The following is a 21334-nucleotide window of genomic DNA, read 5'->3' on the forward strand; positions in this document are numbered from 1 at the left end:
GTCACAGAGAGAGAGAGAGAGGCAGAGACACAGGCGGAGGGAGAAGCAGGCTCCATGGACCGGGAGCCTGATGTGGGATTCGATCCCGGGTCTCCAGGATCGCGCCCTGGGCCAAAGGCAGGCGCCAAACCACTGCGCCACCCAGGGATCCCCCACCCAGGGATTTCTAATCGATTAATTTTAAACTCTACACCCAACATGGGACTTGAACTCACAACCCTGAGATTAGGAGTCACATGATCTAGCAACTGGACCAGATTACATGAATTTAAAGTAATTTATTACATTGTGATATTTGCTATAATATTACTAAAAGCCTATTAATTTTTTTCACTTCAGGTTTTATTAAATACATTAGGATGTGAACTTTAAAAAAATTTTTTTTTTAATTTATTTATGATAGTCACAGAGAGAGAGAGAGGCAGAGACACAGGCAGAGGGAGAAGCAGGCTCCATGCACCGGGAGCCTGATGTGGGATTCGATCCCGGGTCTCCAGGATCGCGCCCTGGGCCAAAGGCAGGCGCCAAACCGCTGCGCCACCCAGGGATCCCAGGATGTGAACTTTAAAAATACTGTTAGCATACTGTGTTCAGAATTGTTTACTAAAATAACAAAAAATGTATGGGAGGGCATGAGTTAGTCTAGATCCAAGTTGATTTAAAGCTTTGACAATTACTAGGTTAAGCTTCAGAATTAATCTGTAAAGTGAGGTTGGTAAAAGTCCTTACTTAATAGCATTACTGTGGGAGTTAAATAATTTATATAAAATTCAACGGTTTTGGTACAAAATAAGGGTTTTTTTTTTTTTTTTTTTAAAGATTTGACTTATTTATTCACGAGAGACAGAGAGAGAGAGAGACAGAGACACAGGTGGAGGGAGAAGCAAGCTCCATGCAGGTAGCCTGACGTGGGACTATCCGGGGACTCCAGGATCACGCCCCGGGTGGAAGGCAGGCACTAAATTGCTGAGCCACCCAGAGATCCCCAAATAAGGGTTTCACAGGGGTGTCTGGTTGGCTCAGTCAGTAGAGCATGTGACTCTTAATCTCAGGGTCATGAGTTCAAGCCCCACATTGGACATGGAGCCTACTTAAAAACAAAAAAAGACCCTCCTAAGTGTAAAAAAAAAAAAAAAAAGTAAGGATCCCATCTTGATTTTATGTTGGGCATAATCCACACAATTGGACATCTCCAAATGTTATCTCTCAAAGTCCTTTATAGTTAAAAATGTGTGATTTTTATTGGATATTAAAATTTTATTTATTTATTTTAATTTTTATTTATTTATGATAGTCACACAGAGAGAGAGAGAGAGAGAGAGAGGCAGAGACACAGGCAGAGGGAGAAGCAGGCTCCATGCACCGGGAGCCCAACGTGGGATTCGATCCTGGGTCTCCAGGATTGTGCCCTGGGCCAAAGGCAGGCGCTAAACCGCTGCGCCACCCAGGGATCCCTTAAAATTTTAAAATATTGTTTTGAAGAGGAAAGAAAAATTAGACTACCAGGTGCAAAATAGAAGTATAAAATTTATTTAAAACCACCCACAAAGTTCTGTGTAATCAGGAATGATACAATTTGCAATAGTTTTTTTTTAAAAACTCATGACAAAGATTTAAAATATAATTTCAATTACAGTATTCATTTAGCCTTATTCAGTTAGAACACTTAAAAAAAAACTTTGTGCTCTAAATAAATGAGACACACAAGGAAAATATAATAGACAATTTCCACAACTATCTTTACATGTATGTTTCAATACTAGTACATTTCAATGCATTTTGCTACATAAACATGAAATCATGTACAACTGCTGTGCACCAAAATTTAGCTTAATTAGGTCTTTCAAGTAACATGCAATTCCAACTCACAAGTCTTCAAGTACTGCTAGTAAGTGTTCCCTTGTATGCAGAGCACTACATCTTGATCCTGAATTGAAGTCATCATAATTAAGACTACTCTTTCCCTTCTGCATGGTGAAGTGCTTTTTCTTGAAACTGTTTCTCCCATATATTAAGAACCCAAACCAGATTTTATGGAGTTTTAAAATCTTTCCCTTACTTATTTCATTATATGCGATATTTAATACAGTAGGACTGCAATAGGTAAAAATAAATCCCCCAAAGCAAAAAAATCAAAGGTACAAAATAAATAGTAAATATACTCAAAGGAGAGAAAAAGTCACCTAGAGACAGGAATATTAACTTGTGAAATTGGTATTTCTCTATTGAAAAGTCAATGCTACTCTATTTCCCCATAATGAAGAATCTGTGAATATTTTACACCCACTATTGATAAGCACTGTCTTCTCCTTTGAGCCAAAGTATTGATATACACGTGAATCTACACGTGATATAGGCCACCATATAACACAAGAGAAAATAAAGAAACTGGAAATTAATGCTTTTCTTTCTGCCAAATAGTTTTATGAGTTTTCTCTTCAGGGAACACTTCATGATTTCTTAGTAACTCAAAGATGACTATCCACCCATACATCACAATGCAAAAGCTGCCCCCCCATTTACTATAAAACCATTTCTGGAAAAATATTTCTCTTAAAGCACCTATCACAATGTTATCTGTTATAGAAGTTTAAAAAAAATGACCATACATATTAATAAAATATTTAGTCTTTGTTTTGTTTCTTTTTTTTTTCTTTCTAAGAGCTGTTTTTGTAAAGTCCTATGTTGTCAGCCATTTTATAATATCACAAACAGGCATTAGTGAGGATAGGCAGTTATTGAACCAAATCATCAAAAGTGGAATTTATTTGATTATTTAGGTAAGTTTTGGTTTTTCATTAGTAACCCAAAATGTACTGATGGAAATGCCAAAATATCCCACCTCTTTATAGTTATAAAGAGCTTACCCAAAACTTTACAAATACATCTCATTATTTTTCTTAACTCTCTGGGCAAAGATATGTTTAAACTTTGACTGGACACTTTACGTGGCTGGAAACAAAGCAGAACAAAAAACAAAACAAAATATTTAAATAAGTGGGAGACAGTACTTACTATCTCTTAGAGATGCCAACAACTTTACATTTTTACCACGGGGGCCTGGGAACTAAGTCAGTTTACCCAGCACATTCCCTTCTAGAAACCTGCATTTCAATATAACAAATACATTAAACTTTGATTATGAGTTGCTGATCTCAGTTTTTAAAAAAATAATATTTTTAGACAAATATTACTGAGGTTTCCTTTTGTTTTAGCAATACAGGGACATTCTTCATTAAAAAGCTTACTTACAGGGGGAAAACTACAGCTTCATTAATCTAAGCCCTAATGCAGAAGTCCTGGGAATTTGGGGGAGACCTTCCAAAGTATGCATACAAAAATCACTGGCTAAATAAATAATGGAAACAAAGTTGAGAAGCATGTTTTGCACACAATAAGTAGGTTTTGCATTATTCTTAAATCAGGTCTGACAATTTCTGCTCAATAACACTCTGTAAGTCATAATTTATGGTGCAGAAATGCATTTAGCTGTCAGTCTGCAGAATTGAAATGGTTTGATCTCAGATGGGTGGACTTGCTCTGTGACTGGAGCAAGGCATTTGCTATTCTTGCCAACCTGCAGGTTCTTCACCAGTAAGAGGAATATTTGGACATCTGTCCAACCCTCCGTGTTGGGGAGAAAAAGAGAGCACACAGTGAAAGCAGTTTGATAACCTAAAACATTATAAAGTCTAGGGGTTATAAGTTTTCTTACTACCATATTTACATTCACAATGGTACCTCATTTTTTTTCAGATAAACTGCTACAAGGTGGGAAAAGCTATTACAGTATGTTTTGGTGTTGAGATGGTGGAGTGAACCTGCAGATTGCTGATAGGAACACAATTCTCCCTTCTTCCTGCACCTTAATGTACTGTACCCTAGTACGTTCACAACTCCAAATACCTGATCTATTCCATCTTTAAGAATTCTCAAACTACTTTCAGCTCATTTTTTTTTTAATCTTTCTCACCCAGATTATAGAATGGTTCCTATTATCACAAAAACCCAAATTTCGAAGGGGTAAATTTACATTGGAGAGTAAAGACCATCCACAAAACTGGGCTGGGGGATAAAACATGTGAAAAAAAATTGTCTACTGTATAAATCAGACCCATTATTAATTCAAAGCCACTGGTCAAACCACTAATAATTAGTATGATGCATTATAGAGAAATAACAAAGCTATGTAGGAATAATGCTAGAATATTTAACTTCTGATACAAGTTCTTGCAAAACACTCAAACACCAAGAAACATGTTGAGAGTCAAACACTGTTGGGATTGTTAAAAAGTGGATGCTCACCTGTGGTCTCATGGCCACTATACTCCTAAAAACTGAATTTGCCTCCAACAGAAAATGACTGAATAAAAGATTGTGATCCCTTTTGGTATTATTCCACAAAAGATTTGTGAATCAGGATTTTAGAAAGCAGGAAAAGACAACTTGACCAAGATGACTGCTCTTCTTAACAAGAACCATGTGTATTTGTGTAGGGACACGGGGAGTGGACGCAGAATAGAGAGGGGAAGCGACATAGTTTTAATTTAAAGAAAATCAGAGGAAAGAATCAAAACTAGAAAAAGAAAGTACATTTAGTGACACCATGGCTTCAGTAAAATGAAAAAAGAAAAATAATAACAAGCAGAGTTTCTGGTCAAAGATGGTTAAGTTTATACCTAGCCAAATGAAGAACAAATGAAATTACTTTTCAACACTGTTTCTCCAAAAGCGAGCATGTTTCTGACAGCTGCAAGATTTTTTCCTGATGAACAAGACAAGAGAGAATGCCTTTCATCACAGCTGCTAGGGACAAAATTTATATTTTTAGGAAAACTAGGTTTATACCGTTAAACAAAAGTTTCCCAAGTTGCACTCAAACATAAATCAGTTAAGTCAGGTCATGTGTTTAACATCTGATAATAACATCCCTACCTTAGACAAAGTTTTGCTTTAATTATAGAAAGTTATATTACATCTTTGCATTACCTGAAGGACTAAAATATATGCTTTTTGAAGTGAACAATAGTATTTGATTGGGTGCCCAGAAGGAACAGGAATTGAATGAAAGTCATCCAGATATACTGGAAAGCAGAGAATTCAAGTTTGTAGAGTTCAATGTGGACAAAAAGTGAGGTCTTACATAAAAGCCAGTTTTACCATCTCCAAAATTAACAAAGGACTCTTATTTTACAAAAGAGAGGAAAGAAAGCCAATAAATCTCAGCACATTCCAAGAAAATACACAAATTTAGCTTCTGACACGCTGATTTTTTGACTTGCATTCCAGAACCATGAATGGCCTCATTTCCTAAATCTATTAGAAGAAAGCACAATGTGGAGCACAATTTGATTTGGGTAAATCCAGACTCTTCAGGAACCAGGACACTGTATCACCTAGTTGAAGTGTGCCTCAACTGTTGATGTTGAAGTTACAAGTTCAATACACTTACAGGAAAGTTTCGGAGCTGTGCACAATAAAACAGTATTCTAATATATGTAGACAATCACATCAAAATTGACTATGCTAGGACTTAATTGTGAAGCCAATTGGCAAGAGGTGTGAATAGTCTGTACAACCATGGCTAGGTAGTATATACAATGGGTATACTTTCCCGAACCCTTTCAATCATTCAATTTTTTCTCCCTCCTTGTATATGCATATTTCCAGGAGAAATAAAAGCCTGTACGATCTAAGTACCTGGTGTGTGTATATATATATTTGAAATAGCTAATTCAGGCTACTGCCACGTTTTGTTGGATGAGATAGCTTCATAGGTAAAAGCTAGATTTCCCACACAAGGCCCACAAAACTCTGCAGGCAGGGGAATCTTGATCCAACTTCATTTGACTGGTTTTCCAGAATTTCTCAGAAAAACAAAAAGCAAGAAAACCCAACAGAAAAAAAAAAAAAAGCCTTTTTAATCTTTACTTGTACCACAATAAGGTTATTTCCCAGTGGTAAGATACTCTCTGGGTGAGCAAATAGAGTTTGTTTCCTCGAGTCCTCCTAAGCATAAAGTGGCCTTCCTTTGATTGTTTCAATTCTAATTATAAACATAAGTACACATTGACATTAACATCTGCTCTCTGGGCCCCAGTGATTGAACTATATGACTTCTAAGGTGTCTTCTAGAGCTGTGAGAGGCCACTACCATATTATTTCACAATTCTCATCATAAATCTTTACAAAAGGTCAAAATTCACAGTTATACTTAATGTAGACAAAAAGAAAATTTCCATGCATCAAGAAGTTGTGAAATAGAAGATAGCTATATATTATTAAAAGTCATATACAGCTACTGATTTACTGGGCACATTCAAAGGAAATCCTGTGCCCACTATTGGTGGAAGTTGTCATGCAATGTCAAAACTTTGTCGCAGATAAAAAAGAAATCTCAATAGGATTTGTTTTAAGGAATAAACTTAAGTAGTTTGAGTTATTTTCATACATGCTGTTGTGGAATAAATGATAATCAGTTTGAGTCCACTTAAAGTAATAACATTAGGAAGTAGGTTACTTTGCATGAATTATTATCTCATTTACACAAGGGTATGCATTCAATTAATTATGTATTGGGGTTATGTCTTAAGTAAATTGCTTATGGATCTCATCTATTTGAAATTCTATATTTAACAAATTAAATTATTTCATCCACATGCACATTGCATAACAAAGATGTTGGAAGGTTAAGGCTGCAAACATTTTGCTAACATGTAAAAATTTACCTACAGCTATACATTTTCAGCAAGCCTCACTTTCAGTTAATATATTTCAGCTAAGTCTATGACATGATGTAGTTGGTACTTTGTGGATGAATTGGAAAGATGTAGGTAAGGCTGATAAGCAGAAATTTTTTTCAACCACGGCCGAGAGCCATTAGAAATGGGATTTTGAAAGGCAGTGTGATATTTTTGTAGGATTCTAAAATAGACAGCTCATTGTAGTTAGTAAGTTTGTAACATAGTATGGACAGGTCGGGTTAACTGGGGGTCATGTATCAATTAATTAAATTATACCATGAACAAGGGCAGAAGATTGAAAAACTCATTTTGAGTACTGTAAGATGGGTAAAGCCAAAGGTGATCGTTCTAGTAAAACATAATAAAAGGTGCAGAAATAATGTTAGATGACCAGTTTTCTGAGTGAAAATGTCATTTCAAACAAATTTATTTCCTTGCTTCATAAAAGCATTCTAAAAGCAGTGTCACTAGCATACAATCACAAATGCTGGAGAACATTGAATAAGCATAAGCTTAAAAAAAAAAATCACAGGGCAGACAATGGGATGGTAAACTGTTTAACTTATGAGAGTCCAACAAAGTAGGAATCACAAGTGGTTCCCACCATGGTGTTATCAATTGAGACAGGACATTGACGGTGTTAATAATAATAATGGAACATTTTATAACATTTCAGTTGAGAAGGGATATTTCCATGTACTTGCTTTGGGCAACTGCAACCAACTTCACAAAACCCAGTATTCTCCTAAATAACACTGGTGGTTCAAGTTTCTTAAGAAACTTACTCAACGGTAGTGACACTGATTTGAACTGCTGCAGATATATTACAATGGATTCCTTCGTTCTTTTTGTTTTTACAATTTTAAATAGACTCTATGCCCAAGATGGGGCTCGAACTCAAGACCTGAAATTAAGAGTCGCATGTTCTACTGGCTGAGCCAGCCAGGCGCCCCTACAATGGATTCTTTTGAAGGAAATTTACTGTTTCTTTAAAAAAAAAAAAAAAAATGGATAAAAGCATCTTTTTAAGATTTTAATTCTTCATGTTTACTGTGTCATGGGTGGCAATTCAAAGAAAAACAAAAGCTAATATTTAAATTCTGCAGACGTTCAGTAAGTGTTGAAGGGAAGAAAGATGGGTGGATGGTTAAAGGGTCTTAAAACTTGATTCATTAAATCTGGTGAGGAGATAATTTCTAGTGGGAGCTAAGGCCTAATATCTAAAACGAAATATCACAAGGGTGTATTCCTGATAGTCTAATACTAGTAAATATCTTAAGGAAGCAGCTGAAATAATAAACAATCACTTATTTATATACTTATATGTATAAGAAACCTTAGGCTCACAAAAATATACATGTTTTAAAACGGAAATCTAAGGCACACAAAATACTAAAGTCAATGAATCACCCTACTTTACATATTCAAAAAGCAGAAATCTACTTGTACAAGATGATGGACTACCAACGGATATTTGTTATATACAATCCCTTCATATTCCTTCACTTGGATTAGTCAAAAGCTTGAAACTGATACTTTGCACCATATATTATTTTAATATAAGTTACAATGAGTTTTTCTTTAGAGCTTGCTGGAACTGTTTGCTTTTGCACCAAAATTGTTGAGTATTAGCAGTTGTGGGCTTCCTATGGCATTTCCAAGGGAGAAGCACCATTATTTAGGTTTTCCACACTCCCAAGGTATCTGACACTTTGAATGTTATAGCACCTCTGCATTTTAATAGAATCAAGTATTTCATTGAAATTTCTTGTTCTAAACATTTTATTTGGGCAATCCCTTTTGTTTTGTTATAAAATGAGTCAATAAGTAATGGGAAAAAATAATGGGAAGGCTAACATAAACGGAATGCCTATTTTCCTGTTACCTAGAACATAGGCAATTATCAGAGAAGATGAGTTTTTTCCCTAAAACTAATATGCTTAGATAAACTACTTTGGATTAGCTCTTAATGAACAATACCATACTTTGAACACCACTCCTACTGTTTGGGATGTGTGGATATATGATGACATTAGGGGATTTCTTTTCAAAAGATTTCTATGGGAATTTTATTCTTACTCTACCAGATTGAGTTTCAGAACAAATAAGGCAATTTGGGATGGGTAGGGCTCTGGCTACTTAATTTTTAAATTTTATCACCTTGAAACTTTAGAAGCATTTGACTCTTCTGAATACTACTATGTCCCATCTCCTTTTGGAAAAACCTTTCATGATTATATTCAGAAAGCTGGAGTTAAAGTAAATTGGGGCCACTGTTGCTTGATAAATCAGAAGAGACCACGCTTACTTAGTTCCAAATAAAATGTTAACAGATATTGGTGATATGCTTCCTAATTCCAATTTTAGAGAAAATTAACAATTTTTGCATGTTCTACCTATTTTATAGAAGTAGCTAATATTTGCATGAGAAAGGACATTAAAAAAAAACAACAACAAACCATATACATGATTAGAATACATATTGCAGTTAACAAGATGGAACTCTACACAGCAAGAATAAATGATTTCTCTTGTATGCAAATATGCACAAACAATAAACAATAAGATTCTTATGCTATACTATTTCAAGTTACTTTTAAAAATAGAAAGTGCTTTTAAAATATATATTTACAATTTATGAACAGCCTCCAACCATTAACAATATTGAATTATTTTATATAGGAGATATTTTGAGAGAAAACATTTCATTGGTTTATTTCAAAGGAATATGCCGATTTTCTAGCAATGATTGGAAGATGTTGGAACAATGGCACCATGACATAATAATGCAGCTTATTTTTAACTGTTGATGTGGGTAAGCACCAGGAGCTGTGTAGAGTTAACACTGTATCTTGATTTTACATCATAGCACATGAACCTGTTAAAATCCTCTAAAAATGACTCTTGTTTCATAGTAAACAGACTTAATTTAAAGCACCAAACTGAGTGATTCTATCAAGGTTAACACCTAACCAAAACATTTCTTTATGTATTTAAAACTATAAAACTTTTATTTTTGCTTAAAATGTGCACCTTCTACCAATTGTCAAAATATAGTCACAGTTAAGAAACACCCACCCCATTTTTGTTTTTTTGTTTTTTTTTTTTGTTTTTTGTTTTTTACCTCAGCCTTCAAATGGGTGAGATGAAGATAAGTAAACGACAACATGACTTTCTTTTAACAGCACCTTGAAAAAATACACTGCACTAGCAAAGGCATTAAGGGGAGAAAAGCCTTCAGACCCAATGGTTATAGGGCCCTGCAACATGTGTGAGAGCATAAGGGGACACGGTGACAATATTGTCATGGGTTAATGTTAACGCTTTATGAGAAGGAATTTGGTTCAATTCATTAACTTCAGGGGACAGGTCAGGACCCTCATTAGCTGCCTGGTCTTTCTGCTCTGAGGCCTTAATTTTCTTATTCTTAGCTTCTTTAGCCTCGAACTTAATTTTGTTTAGTTCAAAACCATGTTGGGGCTTATTCAGGTTTTTGTGCTGGTAGAAAACAAGGGAAAGGCGTGTGGGATGATTCCGGTTTGGGTGTTCAACAGGAGTGGTCGCATGAAGTTCTCGCCGGGCGCACTCAATCAAAACGGAGCCGTGGGCAGGTGCTATTGCCACCCCACCAATGTTGGCATCTAAGAAGATGTGCTCACTGTCTGACCAATACTCATCGATGTGGGGCAATTTCTCCTCAGTAGGTGACAGGGGGTCATCTGATAGGGGGTCATCTGATAGAGGCTCATCTGCATCAGAATGCTGCTCATCTTCTTCCACCAGAGAGGATGTAAGGTCATGAGGAGAGGTGGTGAATGGGGCTTGCTGGTTTGGATGATTAGAAGGTAGCTGTTCAGATGGACCAGTGGAAGGCTCAGAATAAACCAGGGACTCTGTCACGGGAGTAGACAAGGTGGAAAGAGCAACTACTTCATCAGGCTGTGCAATTCCAGTGCATTCCCCAGCAGCTGCATTAGCACCACTGTGTCTCGCAGAAGGCATTGTGCAGTGGGGATTGCTACTTCTTTCTGAAAACCCGTAAGAAACTGACACATCATTCTTAAAGGGAGCTGTTGTGGCTGATGTGGTCTTAGGGGACCAGGAGAAACCTGGAGATATGTTTGCCTCTTTCAATGTGTGAGGAATGGATGGGGTCAGTGAGTAGGTTTTAGTGTTGTCCGAACCTTTGAAGATAAAATGGGGTTCAGTTTCACTTTTTATTTCAAGTTGCAAGGCTTCGGTTTTATTCCCTAAACAGAGAAAAGGACACCAAATGCAAAGATAAGTACAATACTGCTTTGGGTAGTTGTCTCGAAGGAGTATCTTAACACAGAAATAATATAACAAAACATCGATGATGGTGAACTTGGTCAGTTTTGTTCTATTGACTTTAAATCAAACACACAAGCAGGCATTAAACATTGCATGTAGTTTAGTATGCTTTTTCATCCAATTATTTTCCTTAAAGAACTCTTCTCTTTGCAAATAATCATAAATAAGCACACAGATTTAGCGAGAAGGATGTCCATTGCTTAAAATAGTAAGAGATTAGAAATGACCTAATTGGCTATGAAATAAATATTAAAATCATACAGTAGATTATGATGCAGGTGATAACACAATCTAAAGCAGAATTTCTACCCAAAGATGTTTAGATACATTTTAGGTACTGCATAGTCTCATTTTCAAAAAAGTAAAAATAAGTAATAGTTTATGAATATTTCTGGGTCATGAAAACATCATGACCAGCAAACTCAATTATTAGGCAAAGGGAAATCACCTAAAAATTTTTAGTTGAAATAAGTCATTTGTGACCCTAAAGAGCAAGTTCATTTAAGCTTTGTTTCTTTCTCACTAATTAGGTAGATCTCTATTATCACATTGGCTCTTGTAGGCAATCTATTCTGACATAATCACACAAACCACGTATCAAATGGAAACATTTTCTTTCAGGATATTCTCCATTTTTTGAAGTTCTAAAAAAAATTTTTGGAAGTGCGAAAGCAGCTGACTTTAGGTCAAGTAATAGAAAAAGTAAAATGGCCATGTTTTAAAATAATTAAGAATATAACAGCAAACATTGACCTAATCCAATAAAAAAACTATCAATAAATAAAATGTAAAAAAAAAAAAGCAATTTCACCCTCAAACAATACAACCTGGAGACAAGATAATTCCTTCTCTTCCTTTTTTTAAACATGGAAAGCGTAGGGCACCTGGGTGACTGAGAGGTTGAACACCTGCCTTTGGCCCAGGGCTTGATCCTGGGGTCCTGGGACGGAGTCCCACATCCTGCTCCCTGCATGGAACCTGCTACTCCCTTTGCCTATTTCTCTGCCTCTCTGTGTCTCTGATGAATAAATAAATTTTTTTATAAAAAACAAACATGGAAAGCTTAAAAAAAATAACTTGGAGCACGTCACAAATTTATAGGTTGCCCTTGTGCAGTGGGCATGCTAATCTTTTCTGTGTCATTCCAATTTCAGTATATATGCTGCCAAAGCCAGTATAAATGAGACCGTTCTCATTTTTATTTTACTTTTATCTTTTTAGAGTAATTTCTATACCCAATGAGGGACCAAAATTTACAACCCTGAGATCAAGAGTCTCATGCTCCATTGACTGAGCCAACTAGGTGCCCCAGTTCTCCTTCTTTTTTAGGGGAGTGGAGAGAGGGGCAAAGGGAGAGGGAGAGAGAATCTTAAGTAGGTTCTAGTCCCAGAGCAGAGCCCAACTTAGCGTTTGAATTCACAACGCTGAGATCATGACCTAAGCTAAAATCAAGAGTCCAAGGCTTAACCAACTAAGCCACCCAAGCACACCGCCTGGTCTCACTTTTAAACTTTATTTTTTTTTTTAAAGATTTTATTTATTTATTCATAGAGACACAGTTAGAGAGAGAGAGGCAGAGACACAGGCAGAAGGAGAAGCAGGCACCATGCAGGGAGCCTTATGTGGGACTCGATCCCGGATCCCCAGGATCTCGCCCCAGGCTGCAGGCAGCGCTAAACCGCTGCGCCACCGGGGCTGCCCCTGGTCTCACTTTTAAATAGTTAAGGAGTATTTCACTGAAATGGATAAATCTATTTAAAAAATTATGGGTCAGATTACAAAAGGACAAGGAGTTGTAAGACAAGTATTGTGCAGAGGGCTACTAAAAGGATATATATTATTAAAAACATAGCTTATAAAGATGCTATTATGGAATGACACAAAGATTGAATATGATAGGAATTTTTAGAGGCAGCATAGAATCAGGTAAGTGAATCTTAAACATACTAAGTTAAGTGTAAAATGGAGCTACAAGCAAAAAATAATGCTAATTCTCCCTGCCTTGCCTCTCCACTATCTCTTTATTGAATCTTTCCTAGCATTACATAAATGTCTGCCCAGTCATTTCTCTCATTTTACAAAAAAACAAATAAGGCAACTCTCCTGGCAAATATATAAAGAAAAAAAAAAAAAAGAAAGAAAAGAAAAAAAGAAAAAAAGGAAAGAAAGTTAAGGAATACCCTGTAATTCTAAAGTTGAGTATTAGTATAAATCCAAGGTGTATTTTTTTCTTTGGACTCCGTGGAGAGATGGCTGAATTTATATATGGGGCAGGATTATATAAGATGAACCTAGAACATCTTGTCGGAACAGCAGCTAAGGAAGAAACTATCAGAGACAATTGGGGTCATGACAAAATTAAGTTCAGAAGCCAGCATGATGGGTTTCTACCGATTAAAGATGGCACAATTTGAGGATTTTTTTAAAGCATTTTCACATATAATTCAGGGAAAGAAGCCCAATTAATGTGCGCTGAAATATAAACTCTAAGTAGTAATAAATACAGGGGTGTCTGACTTGATAGGATGAGCACTGGGTGTTATACTAGATTTAAATAAAAAAAATATATAGGGGTGTCTGGGTGGCACAATCAGTTAAGCAAGCATCTGCCTTTGCCTCAGGTCATGATCCTGGGGTCCTGGGATTGGGCTCCCTGCTCAACAGGGAGTTTGCTTCCACCTCTCCTTCTGCCCCTGCTTGTGGGCTCTCTCTCTCTCATGCTCACACTTTCTCTCAAATAATTAAAATCTTTTAAAATAATAAATACTATCAATAAAATAATAAAAAATATAAAAAGCATGAGATGAAAAACGATACTAAATTTTAAAAAACTGAACATACTAGAAGATGGCTAGGCACTAACTTTTATTCTGAAACTGGTGAATAGAATCAAATTGCGAAGCATTTATTCTAATTTCTCCGTATGAACCATACCTCAGAATTAACATGTTATTGATCAGGACAATATTTCTTTTGAAAAGCAAATCAACTAACAAATGGAAAGAAGAATGGTAGACTTTGTTACTTCTAATGGAACAATGAATACAGAACATGATAGTACATATTTTTAAAACCAGGAGATGAAAGACTCATGCTGACAACACGGGTACCATGGATCAACCTTAAGATCACAAAAAGAGATACCATCAGACACTGTGCTTCTTCATGTGAAGAAACAAGAATGTAGAATTCAGACAGTGGCCTTGCCATATCAAGTGTTTTTTTGTTTTCTGGTTTGTTACAGCTGTTGTCGTTTTGGTGAACTCTACACTCAATGAGGGACTTGAACTCACCACTTCAAACAAGATTAATAGTCATATGCTCTACCTTCTGAGCCAGCCAGATGCCCCCATAGTTAAGTGTTTTTAAAGTTGAAGCTGAACTTGTCTCTATAGGATAATGGTTTCTATTATATGTAAAAAAGAAAAAAGGAAGAAAAATAGGAAAAAAAGCAAGATTTAAATAAGAAAAGGTTTAGGAGACAAATCAACTAACTATAATGTGTGACCTTGTTTGGATACTGATTAAGTAAACCAAATGTCAAAAAAGAAAAATCATTTAGGAGATAAATGGAGCAATTTGAGCACTGGGTTGATAGTCAGACATTATTTGTTTTGCGTATTGTGGTTCTAAACATTCCTTATCCTTTATTGATAAATACTGATGAAGTAATTGATTACATGATATGACTTCTGCAATTTGTCATAAAAAATTTCGAAGAGGTGGGGCCAGGATCAAGACATAGATGAAATAAGAATTATTATGTATTAAAATCTTTTAGGGGCACCAGGGTTGAGCATCTGCCTTTGGCTCAGGTCGTGATCTCAGGGTCCTGGGATCAAGTCCCTCACTGGTCTTCCCACGAGGAGCCTACTTCTCCCTATGCCTTGGTCTCTGCCTCTCTCTGTGTGTCTCTCACGAATAAATAAATAAAATAAAGTCTTAAAAAAAAATGTTTGAGGGGCAGTCTGGGGGGATGCTCAGTTAAACGTACACTCTTGATCTCAGGGTGGTGAATTCAAGCCCCATTGCTTCACACTGGATGTGGAGTCTGCTTTAAAAATAAATACAGGAAGAAAAAAAAATCATTACCTCTAGCCTACATCTCTTCTCTGAACTATATATTATTAAACAATTCTTTTCCTAACAGTTGTCTGACAGGTGTCCTGAATTTGACATGCCCAAAATCGAGCTTCTGATCTCCCTCTGTATCTTTCCAAATCTATTCTTTTCTCCCCATTTCTCATGACCTTTCGGTGATTTCTCCAGTTTTCCAGTTCCTTCGGACCAATAACATCAGGATAAACACTGACACTTCGTTTTGTCCACACTCCAGATTTATGAGAAATCTTGTTGTCTTTGCCTTAAAAACATCCAGGACGGGACATTTCTCATATGCTCCTGATGAGCCAGTCTGGTCCAAGCTCCATCATCCCTCTCCTGAGTGGTTAAGGTGGCTTCTTTACAATCACCCTATTTTTCTTTACTCTGCCTAAGGTTTCCCAGGTTTTTGTTGTTGTTGTTGTTGTTTTAAGATTTTATTTATTTATTAGGAGACAGAGACACAGGCAGAGGGAGAAGCAGACTGTGCAGGGAGCCCGATGTGGGACTCGATCCCGAGTCTCCAGGATCACGCCCTGGGCTGAAGGAGGTGCTAAACCGCTGAGCCACCGGGGCTGCCCTGTTTCTCAGTTTCTTTTCTTTTCTTTTTTTTTTTTTTTAAGATTTATTTACTTATTCATTCAGAGAGAGCGAAGAGAGGCAGAGACACAGGCAGAGAGAGAAGCAGGCACCATGCAGGGAGCCCGATGCGGGACTCGATCTGGGGTCTCCAGGATCACACCCCGGGCTGCGGGCGGCGCTAAACCGCTGCGCCACCGGGGCTGCCCTGTTTCTCAGTTTCAAACCAGTAAACAGAACGTTAGGTTTGAATTAGGTTATAGTCCTCTCTTCTTTTACAAAGCCTGGGGTGAACTTTTCAAATATCCCTTTTCCTTCCCTGATCTATCACCTACTCTTCTTCCCATTTCATCCTCTGCTTCAGTCACACTGGCCCCCTTGCATGCCTCAAGGATTCCAGGTTCTTGCCTCCTGACCTTTATATTTGCCATTTCCACTGCCTGGAATACTGTTTCTCCAAAGAAAGACACTGATGATTCTCGTTGGCTTGAGGACTTGACTGAAATGCCACATTCTCAGCAAATCATTCTCTGATAGCCATATGTGACGGTATTCTTGCACAGGGTTCCCTCTCCTCTTTCACCGCTACATTTCCAACACCCACAACAGCACAAAGTGGTGCTTAGTAATACCTGTTGACTGCATTACTTAAACTGATGCTAAAGGTGACCGAGGAAGACTTCAAGGAAGTGATGTTATTTCATGTATGCCAAGGAGGAGGAGTAGGACTTCAAAACAGAAGGGAAACAAACAATAAAAACATATTTTAAAAAAAGAGAGAGAGCATAAGTGGAAGAAATACCAAGAAACATTGATGGGTCACTTTCTTGTTGACTAGGTTTTGGCAAGTATGTAGAAATTGTTTCCATGTATGTAGTCAGTGTCTTTTTTTTTTTTTTTAAAGATTTTATTTATCTAACTTAACTGATATCTGTCTAAAGTTGTGTTGTCTTTTTAAAAAAAAATTATTTAAATGGCAGAAAGAAAAAGAGAGAAGAGCATAAGCAGGGGCAGAGGGAGAGGGAGAATCAAATTCCCCACAGAGCAGGGAGTCCCCATGAGGGGCCCAATCCCAGGACCCTGGGATCATGACCTGAGATGAAGGCAGATGCTCAACTGACTGAGCCACTAAGGTGCCCCTCTACCACCCCCTCCCCGATAACGACACATTCCTAAGAGAGCAGCAAAGAGAAAGGAGAGGGGAAATAAGGTGCAAACTCAAGGCCTAACCCTTCAACCACTGGAAGTTATGCACAAAAATTCAGTAGTATCCACAGGCCTCACCTAAAAGCGGCAGCGATGAAGTCTTGCTATTGTTTGTTGTCGAGTTGTTCTTCCGTTTGACCCGAGGGACAAATTTTTTCTCCACAGCTCTTATCTTATGTGCGAGAACTTCTGTCATCATTGCTGCCCTCTTCTTCCCAGAACGAGGTACGGGCTGAGTAAAACGTTTTCTTTTTTTACGACAGGGTGTGAGCACCTCAATGGCCCCAGACTTGATCTTGGCTTCCATTCCTTCTCTAGAGCCAAACTCATCTGTGTCTGAGAGTTTGTAGAGTGGTAGCACATGCAGCTGCTCATCTTGAGGGATAACCCCCAAGGAGCGGTTATCTTCTCGTGTTAAAGTACAAACCTGACAGAAAGAAAAGACGAAATAGGTCCTACACATTTATCATAGTTTATTTCTACCTTCTAACTGTTGCCATTGTCAAAGGGATCTGTGTTCCTATTCTATTTTCCAATGGTTACTGATGGTATAGTAATTCTGGATAAATTACCATATAATAAGCCACTCAACACTCTTCAATTCTGGTAATTTATCAGTTAGTTATAAGCAGATCAGTATAATTTTGAGTTGAAATGATAAGTAAATGATATTATACATGTTTATGTATTTTATAATATTTTTAAAAAGTAAACTGTATCCCTAATGTGGGGCTCAAACTCACAATACCCCAAGGTCAAGAGTCACATGCTGTTCCAGCTAGGCAATTCAAACCCATATAATATTTTAAACATTAAACCTTTTTGTTACATTCCATTGTACTTCATTGTCTAAGTTAAGGAATGTCTGCAGGATTGTCCAAAGCCTTCATATTAAATATTAACTATTAAGAAGACATTATTTTAGCCTATATATTACCCTATTTTTTAAAAAGATTTTATTTATTTGAGAGAGAGGGAGAGAGAGAGATAGATCGTGAGCAGGGGAAAGGACAGAGAGAGGAGCAGACTCCCTGCTGAGCACAGAGCCCAATGTGGGGCTCCATCCCCAGACCCTGGGATCATGACCAGATCCAAAGGCAGATGCTTAACTGACTGAATCACCCAGGTGCCCTATTACCCTATTTCTTAAGTTATGTCACATTCTTTGGGTAGAGGGGGATTGATTATTAAGAATTTTCTATTTGCTGTATTTTCATTAAGGGTTTCTCCACTTCTGCTTATAAGTGGAATTTATTGATAGATAAATTTGGATAGATAGATAAATAGATAGATAGATAAATTCTGCTTATAAAGTGGAATTTATTGATAGATCTATAGATATTTTTTTTCCTTCAATCCCTTTCTCTGCCTGTTAAGAGTGATTTTTCTTTCCTCATTAAATGAACTGAACAGGTATTAATGAAGTTAAAGAAGAGGCACAAGAGATTTCTTTTTCTAGCAGGACTCATATTCTAATAGTTTTTAATTGATATTTTATTATTTTAAAAATTATTTATTTAAAAAAATTCTAATAGTTTTTAAAAAGTATTTTTTTAAATTTTTTTTATTAATTTTTATTTATTTATGATAGCCACAGAGGGAGAGAGAGAGGCAGACACAGGCAGAGGGGGAAGCAGGCTCCATGCACCGGGAGCCTGATGTGGGACTAGATCCCGGGTCTCCAGGATCGCGCCCTGGGCCAAAGGCAGGCGCCAAACCGCTGCGCCACCCAGGGATCCCTAGTTTTTAAAAGTTAAACATTTCATTTTGATAAATTTTCTCTTTCTGCTTCATGTTGTTTCTACTTTGGTTAGGAATATGCCAGTAAGCTCTACCTTTCTTTCTTTCTTTCTTTTTTCTTTTTTTTAAAGATTTATTTATTCATGTGAGACACACACACAGAGAGAGAGAGAGAGAGAGAGAGAGAGAGAGATGGAGAGAGGGAGGGAGAGAGAGAGGCAGAGACACAGGCAGAGGGAGAAGCAGGCTCCATGCAGGGAACCTGACATGGGACTCGATCCCGGGTCTCCAGGATCATACCCTGGGCTGAAGGCGGCGCTAAACTGCTAAGCCACTCGGGCTGCCCCCTACCTTTCTTTTGAATGTGAAATAAGACATTTAAAGAAAATTCTCTCTTGAATATAACTTTATCTCAGTCCTTATTCTTTATTTTTTTCCCTTCTCCTTACTTTAAAAGTTTTTATTTTTATTCATTATAGAAAGAAAAAACAGAACTACTACATACAAGAAATTCCTGACTTTAATACCTAATATTAGTATTTATCTTCATAGAATAGGATCTTAATGGTAATTAATTTGCAAGTTATCATTAAAGATCCACCAAAGATATATCCAATGGTTTCATTATTTTTGTTAAAAACATTTCTTCTAGAACTGAGGGGCTCTTTCTAAGCCAGTAGGCTGGAAAGAAATAAAACTGCCTGATTATAAGGTTGATAGAGTTGATGAATAGAGATGATAATGTAAGATAAGCATAAAGTTTTAAAAATCACACTATTTTCACATATTTACAGTCACATTTACCAGGAATACTTTAAATATTGAATTCTCTGGGTTGAAAAAAAAAAAGAATTCTCTGGGTTCTAATTTGTCAATAATTTAAAAGCAATCATGTTAAAAACTAGACTCTTCCACCAATAAATATTTACTTTAAACAGTTTATTTGTTCACAGGGAGAATAAGAAAAGGACCAGGACCTGATATGAGGAGCATAATTAGAAAGACTGAGGCAGCAGAAAAGAGTTGGCAGCTGAATTTTAAGAATTTGGGGTTTACAGAGACAGGGAAATTTGGAGTTATGTCAAGTTCTAAGTATAAGCCTCATGGCATGAGCAAGAGCAGTGGAGAAGAGGCATCACTGAATAATACACAAGAAAAGAGGAACCAGAATTTGGTTTGACACTAAACCTAATTCAGCCTGATGATCTGTAATGAAGCAAATAAGGTCAAACGTACTAACCAATGACGACACGTTGGCTAAGATTCACCCAGACAGATTTATAATATTTCAACATTTGAAAATTACACTGATCTCAAAGACTACAGTATACAGCAGTGGAGAAGAATGATATCAACAAAAAGCAAAAGAAAAAGAAAGGCTCCTTAATCTATCACAAACTTTATTGGCCAAACGAGGAAGGAAGGCTGCCTTTTGATGGCTTAGACTGTGTACTTTCAAGATCCCATAGCTATCTTTTATATGGGGCCAACCAAACAGACTGGTGTAGTGCAAAAAATAGAGTGGTATGTTTTACTAAATAAGAAGACGGTTACTAGAAGCAAACCCATTTCTTTTTTCTTTCTTTCTTTCTTTCTTTCTTGAAGCAAGCCCATTTCACTTACAAAAGGTTTAATTGCACGATTTTCCCCAGGCTCTTTTACCTAATTTAAAATATCTTCACTGATTTCATGCTAGGGGCATGTAATTCTTTTCATGGCTGTAAACCTAAGCATGCATTTCTAAATGCAAATATTTCTGATGATTCTGGAATAGTAATGTAACATACATATATACTGGCATTAAGAACAAACATGCACAAAAAACCATGATAAATTTGGCATAGTTCCTTCACAAAAACGCTGAGGTACACAGAAGGCAAAAACGAAACCAAACCAAACAAGAAAACCAGTAAGTTGTTTAACTTCCCAACTACCAGTTTGATAACATAGAACTGTACTCCTATCTCCTAGCAAAGGTAACCACAATGATTCAAGACTTGCAACAAAATATTCAAGGCCAGTCCTGTAACTTCGACAGTAAACTTAAATTGTATTGATATATACTATGAGGGACAGAACATAAAATAGGACTTTGAACAATAATTATGTTTCAGGACCTCAGCCTAAGAAAGCCATGGATCTTTTAGAATCAAAAAGCACCCAGGTACATACCACAGTGCTTCCATTATTCATGTTGTGGATGTCCCTGTGGGGATGGGCACAGAAGTCTAGGCAAGCAGTGACCCCAGAGAAAGGACGCCCTTCTTTGCTGCCAAGCCGACATTCTCGGGCAACATGTTCATATTCTACCTAAATGAGAAATGGGTAACACACAGTTTTAAAAGGCAGGAAGAATCACCTTTAGCAAAGAGTAAAAATTACTTCCTGACAATGTTCTTGACCTAATTACACTTTGTAATTTCAATAACTTCTGCCTACAGGGTGGTAAATAGTGGATGTGTAGTTCAGAAACATTCAGGAGGAAGAGTCTTGAAGATTGAGACATGAAGTAAAATGACAATGACTGGCTGTGACTAATGGTACGGTGACAAAAATACCAGCTGGGGGTGAATAAACAAGCAGAATAAGCTTAAATTATCCCATTAGGAAGAGAGACTTCTACAGTGCATTAA

At 36.9% G+C, this 21334-nt stretch overlaps 1 protein-coding gene and 1 non-coding gene across 6 annotated transcripts in view; both read right to left on the reverse strand.

Moving 5' to 3' along the window:
* Positions 1–1520: 1520 nt before the first annotated feature.
* Positions 1521–21334, reverse strand: part of TET1 (tet methylcytosine dioxygenase 1) — a 143022-nt gene continuing 123208 nt past the window's right edge. For all 5 annotated transcript variants that reach the window (XM_041750246.1, XM_041750248.1, XM_041750243.1 and 2 more), the window contains 3 exons: positions 20874–21011; positions 17040–17388; positions 1521–10993 (listed from right to left, as the gene is read on the reverse strand). In XM_041750246.1, the coding sequence (XP_041606180.1) occupies positions 9981–10993; positions 17040–17388; positions 20874–21011 (1500 nt within the window). In that variant the 3' untranslated portion in view covers positions 1521–9980. The remainder of the gene's footprint in view (positions 10994–17039; positions 17389–20873; positions 21012–21334) is intronic.
* LOC121488492 lies at positions 12147–12253 on the reverse strand. Its single transcript, XR_005987115.1, has one exon. It is a non-coding gene; the product is annotated as a U6 spliceosomal RNA (small nuclear RNA).

This window comes from Vulpes lagopus, chromosome 3 (assembly GCF_018345385.1).
Source record: "Vulpes lagopus strain Blue_001 chromosome 3, ASM1834538v1, whole genome shotgun sequence".
Lineage (NCBI taxonomy): Eukaryota > Metazoa > Chordata > Mammalia > Carnivora > Canidae > Vulpes > Vulpes lagopus.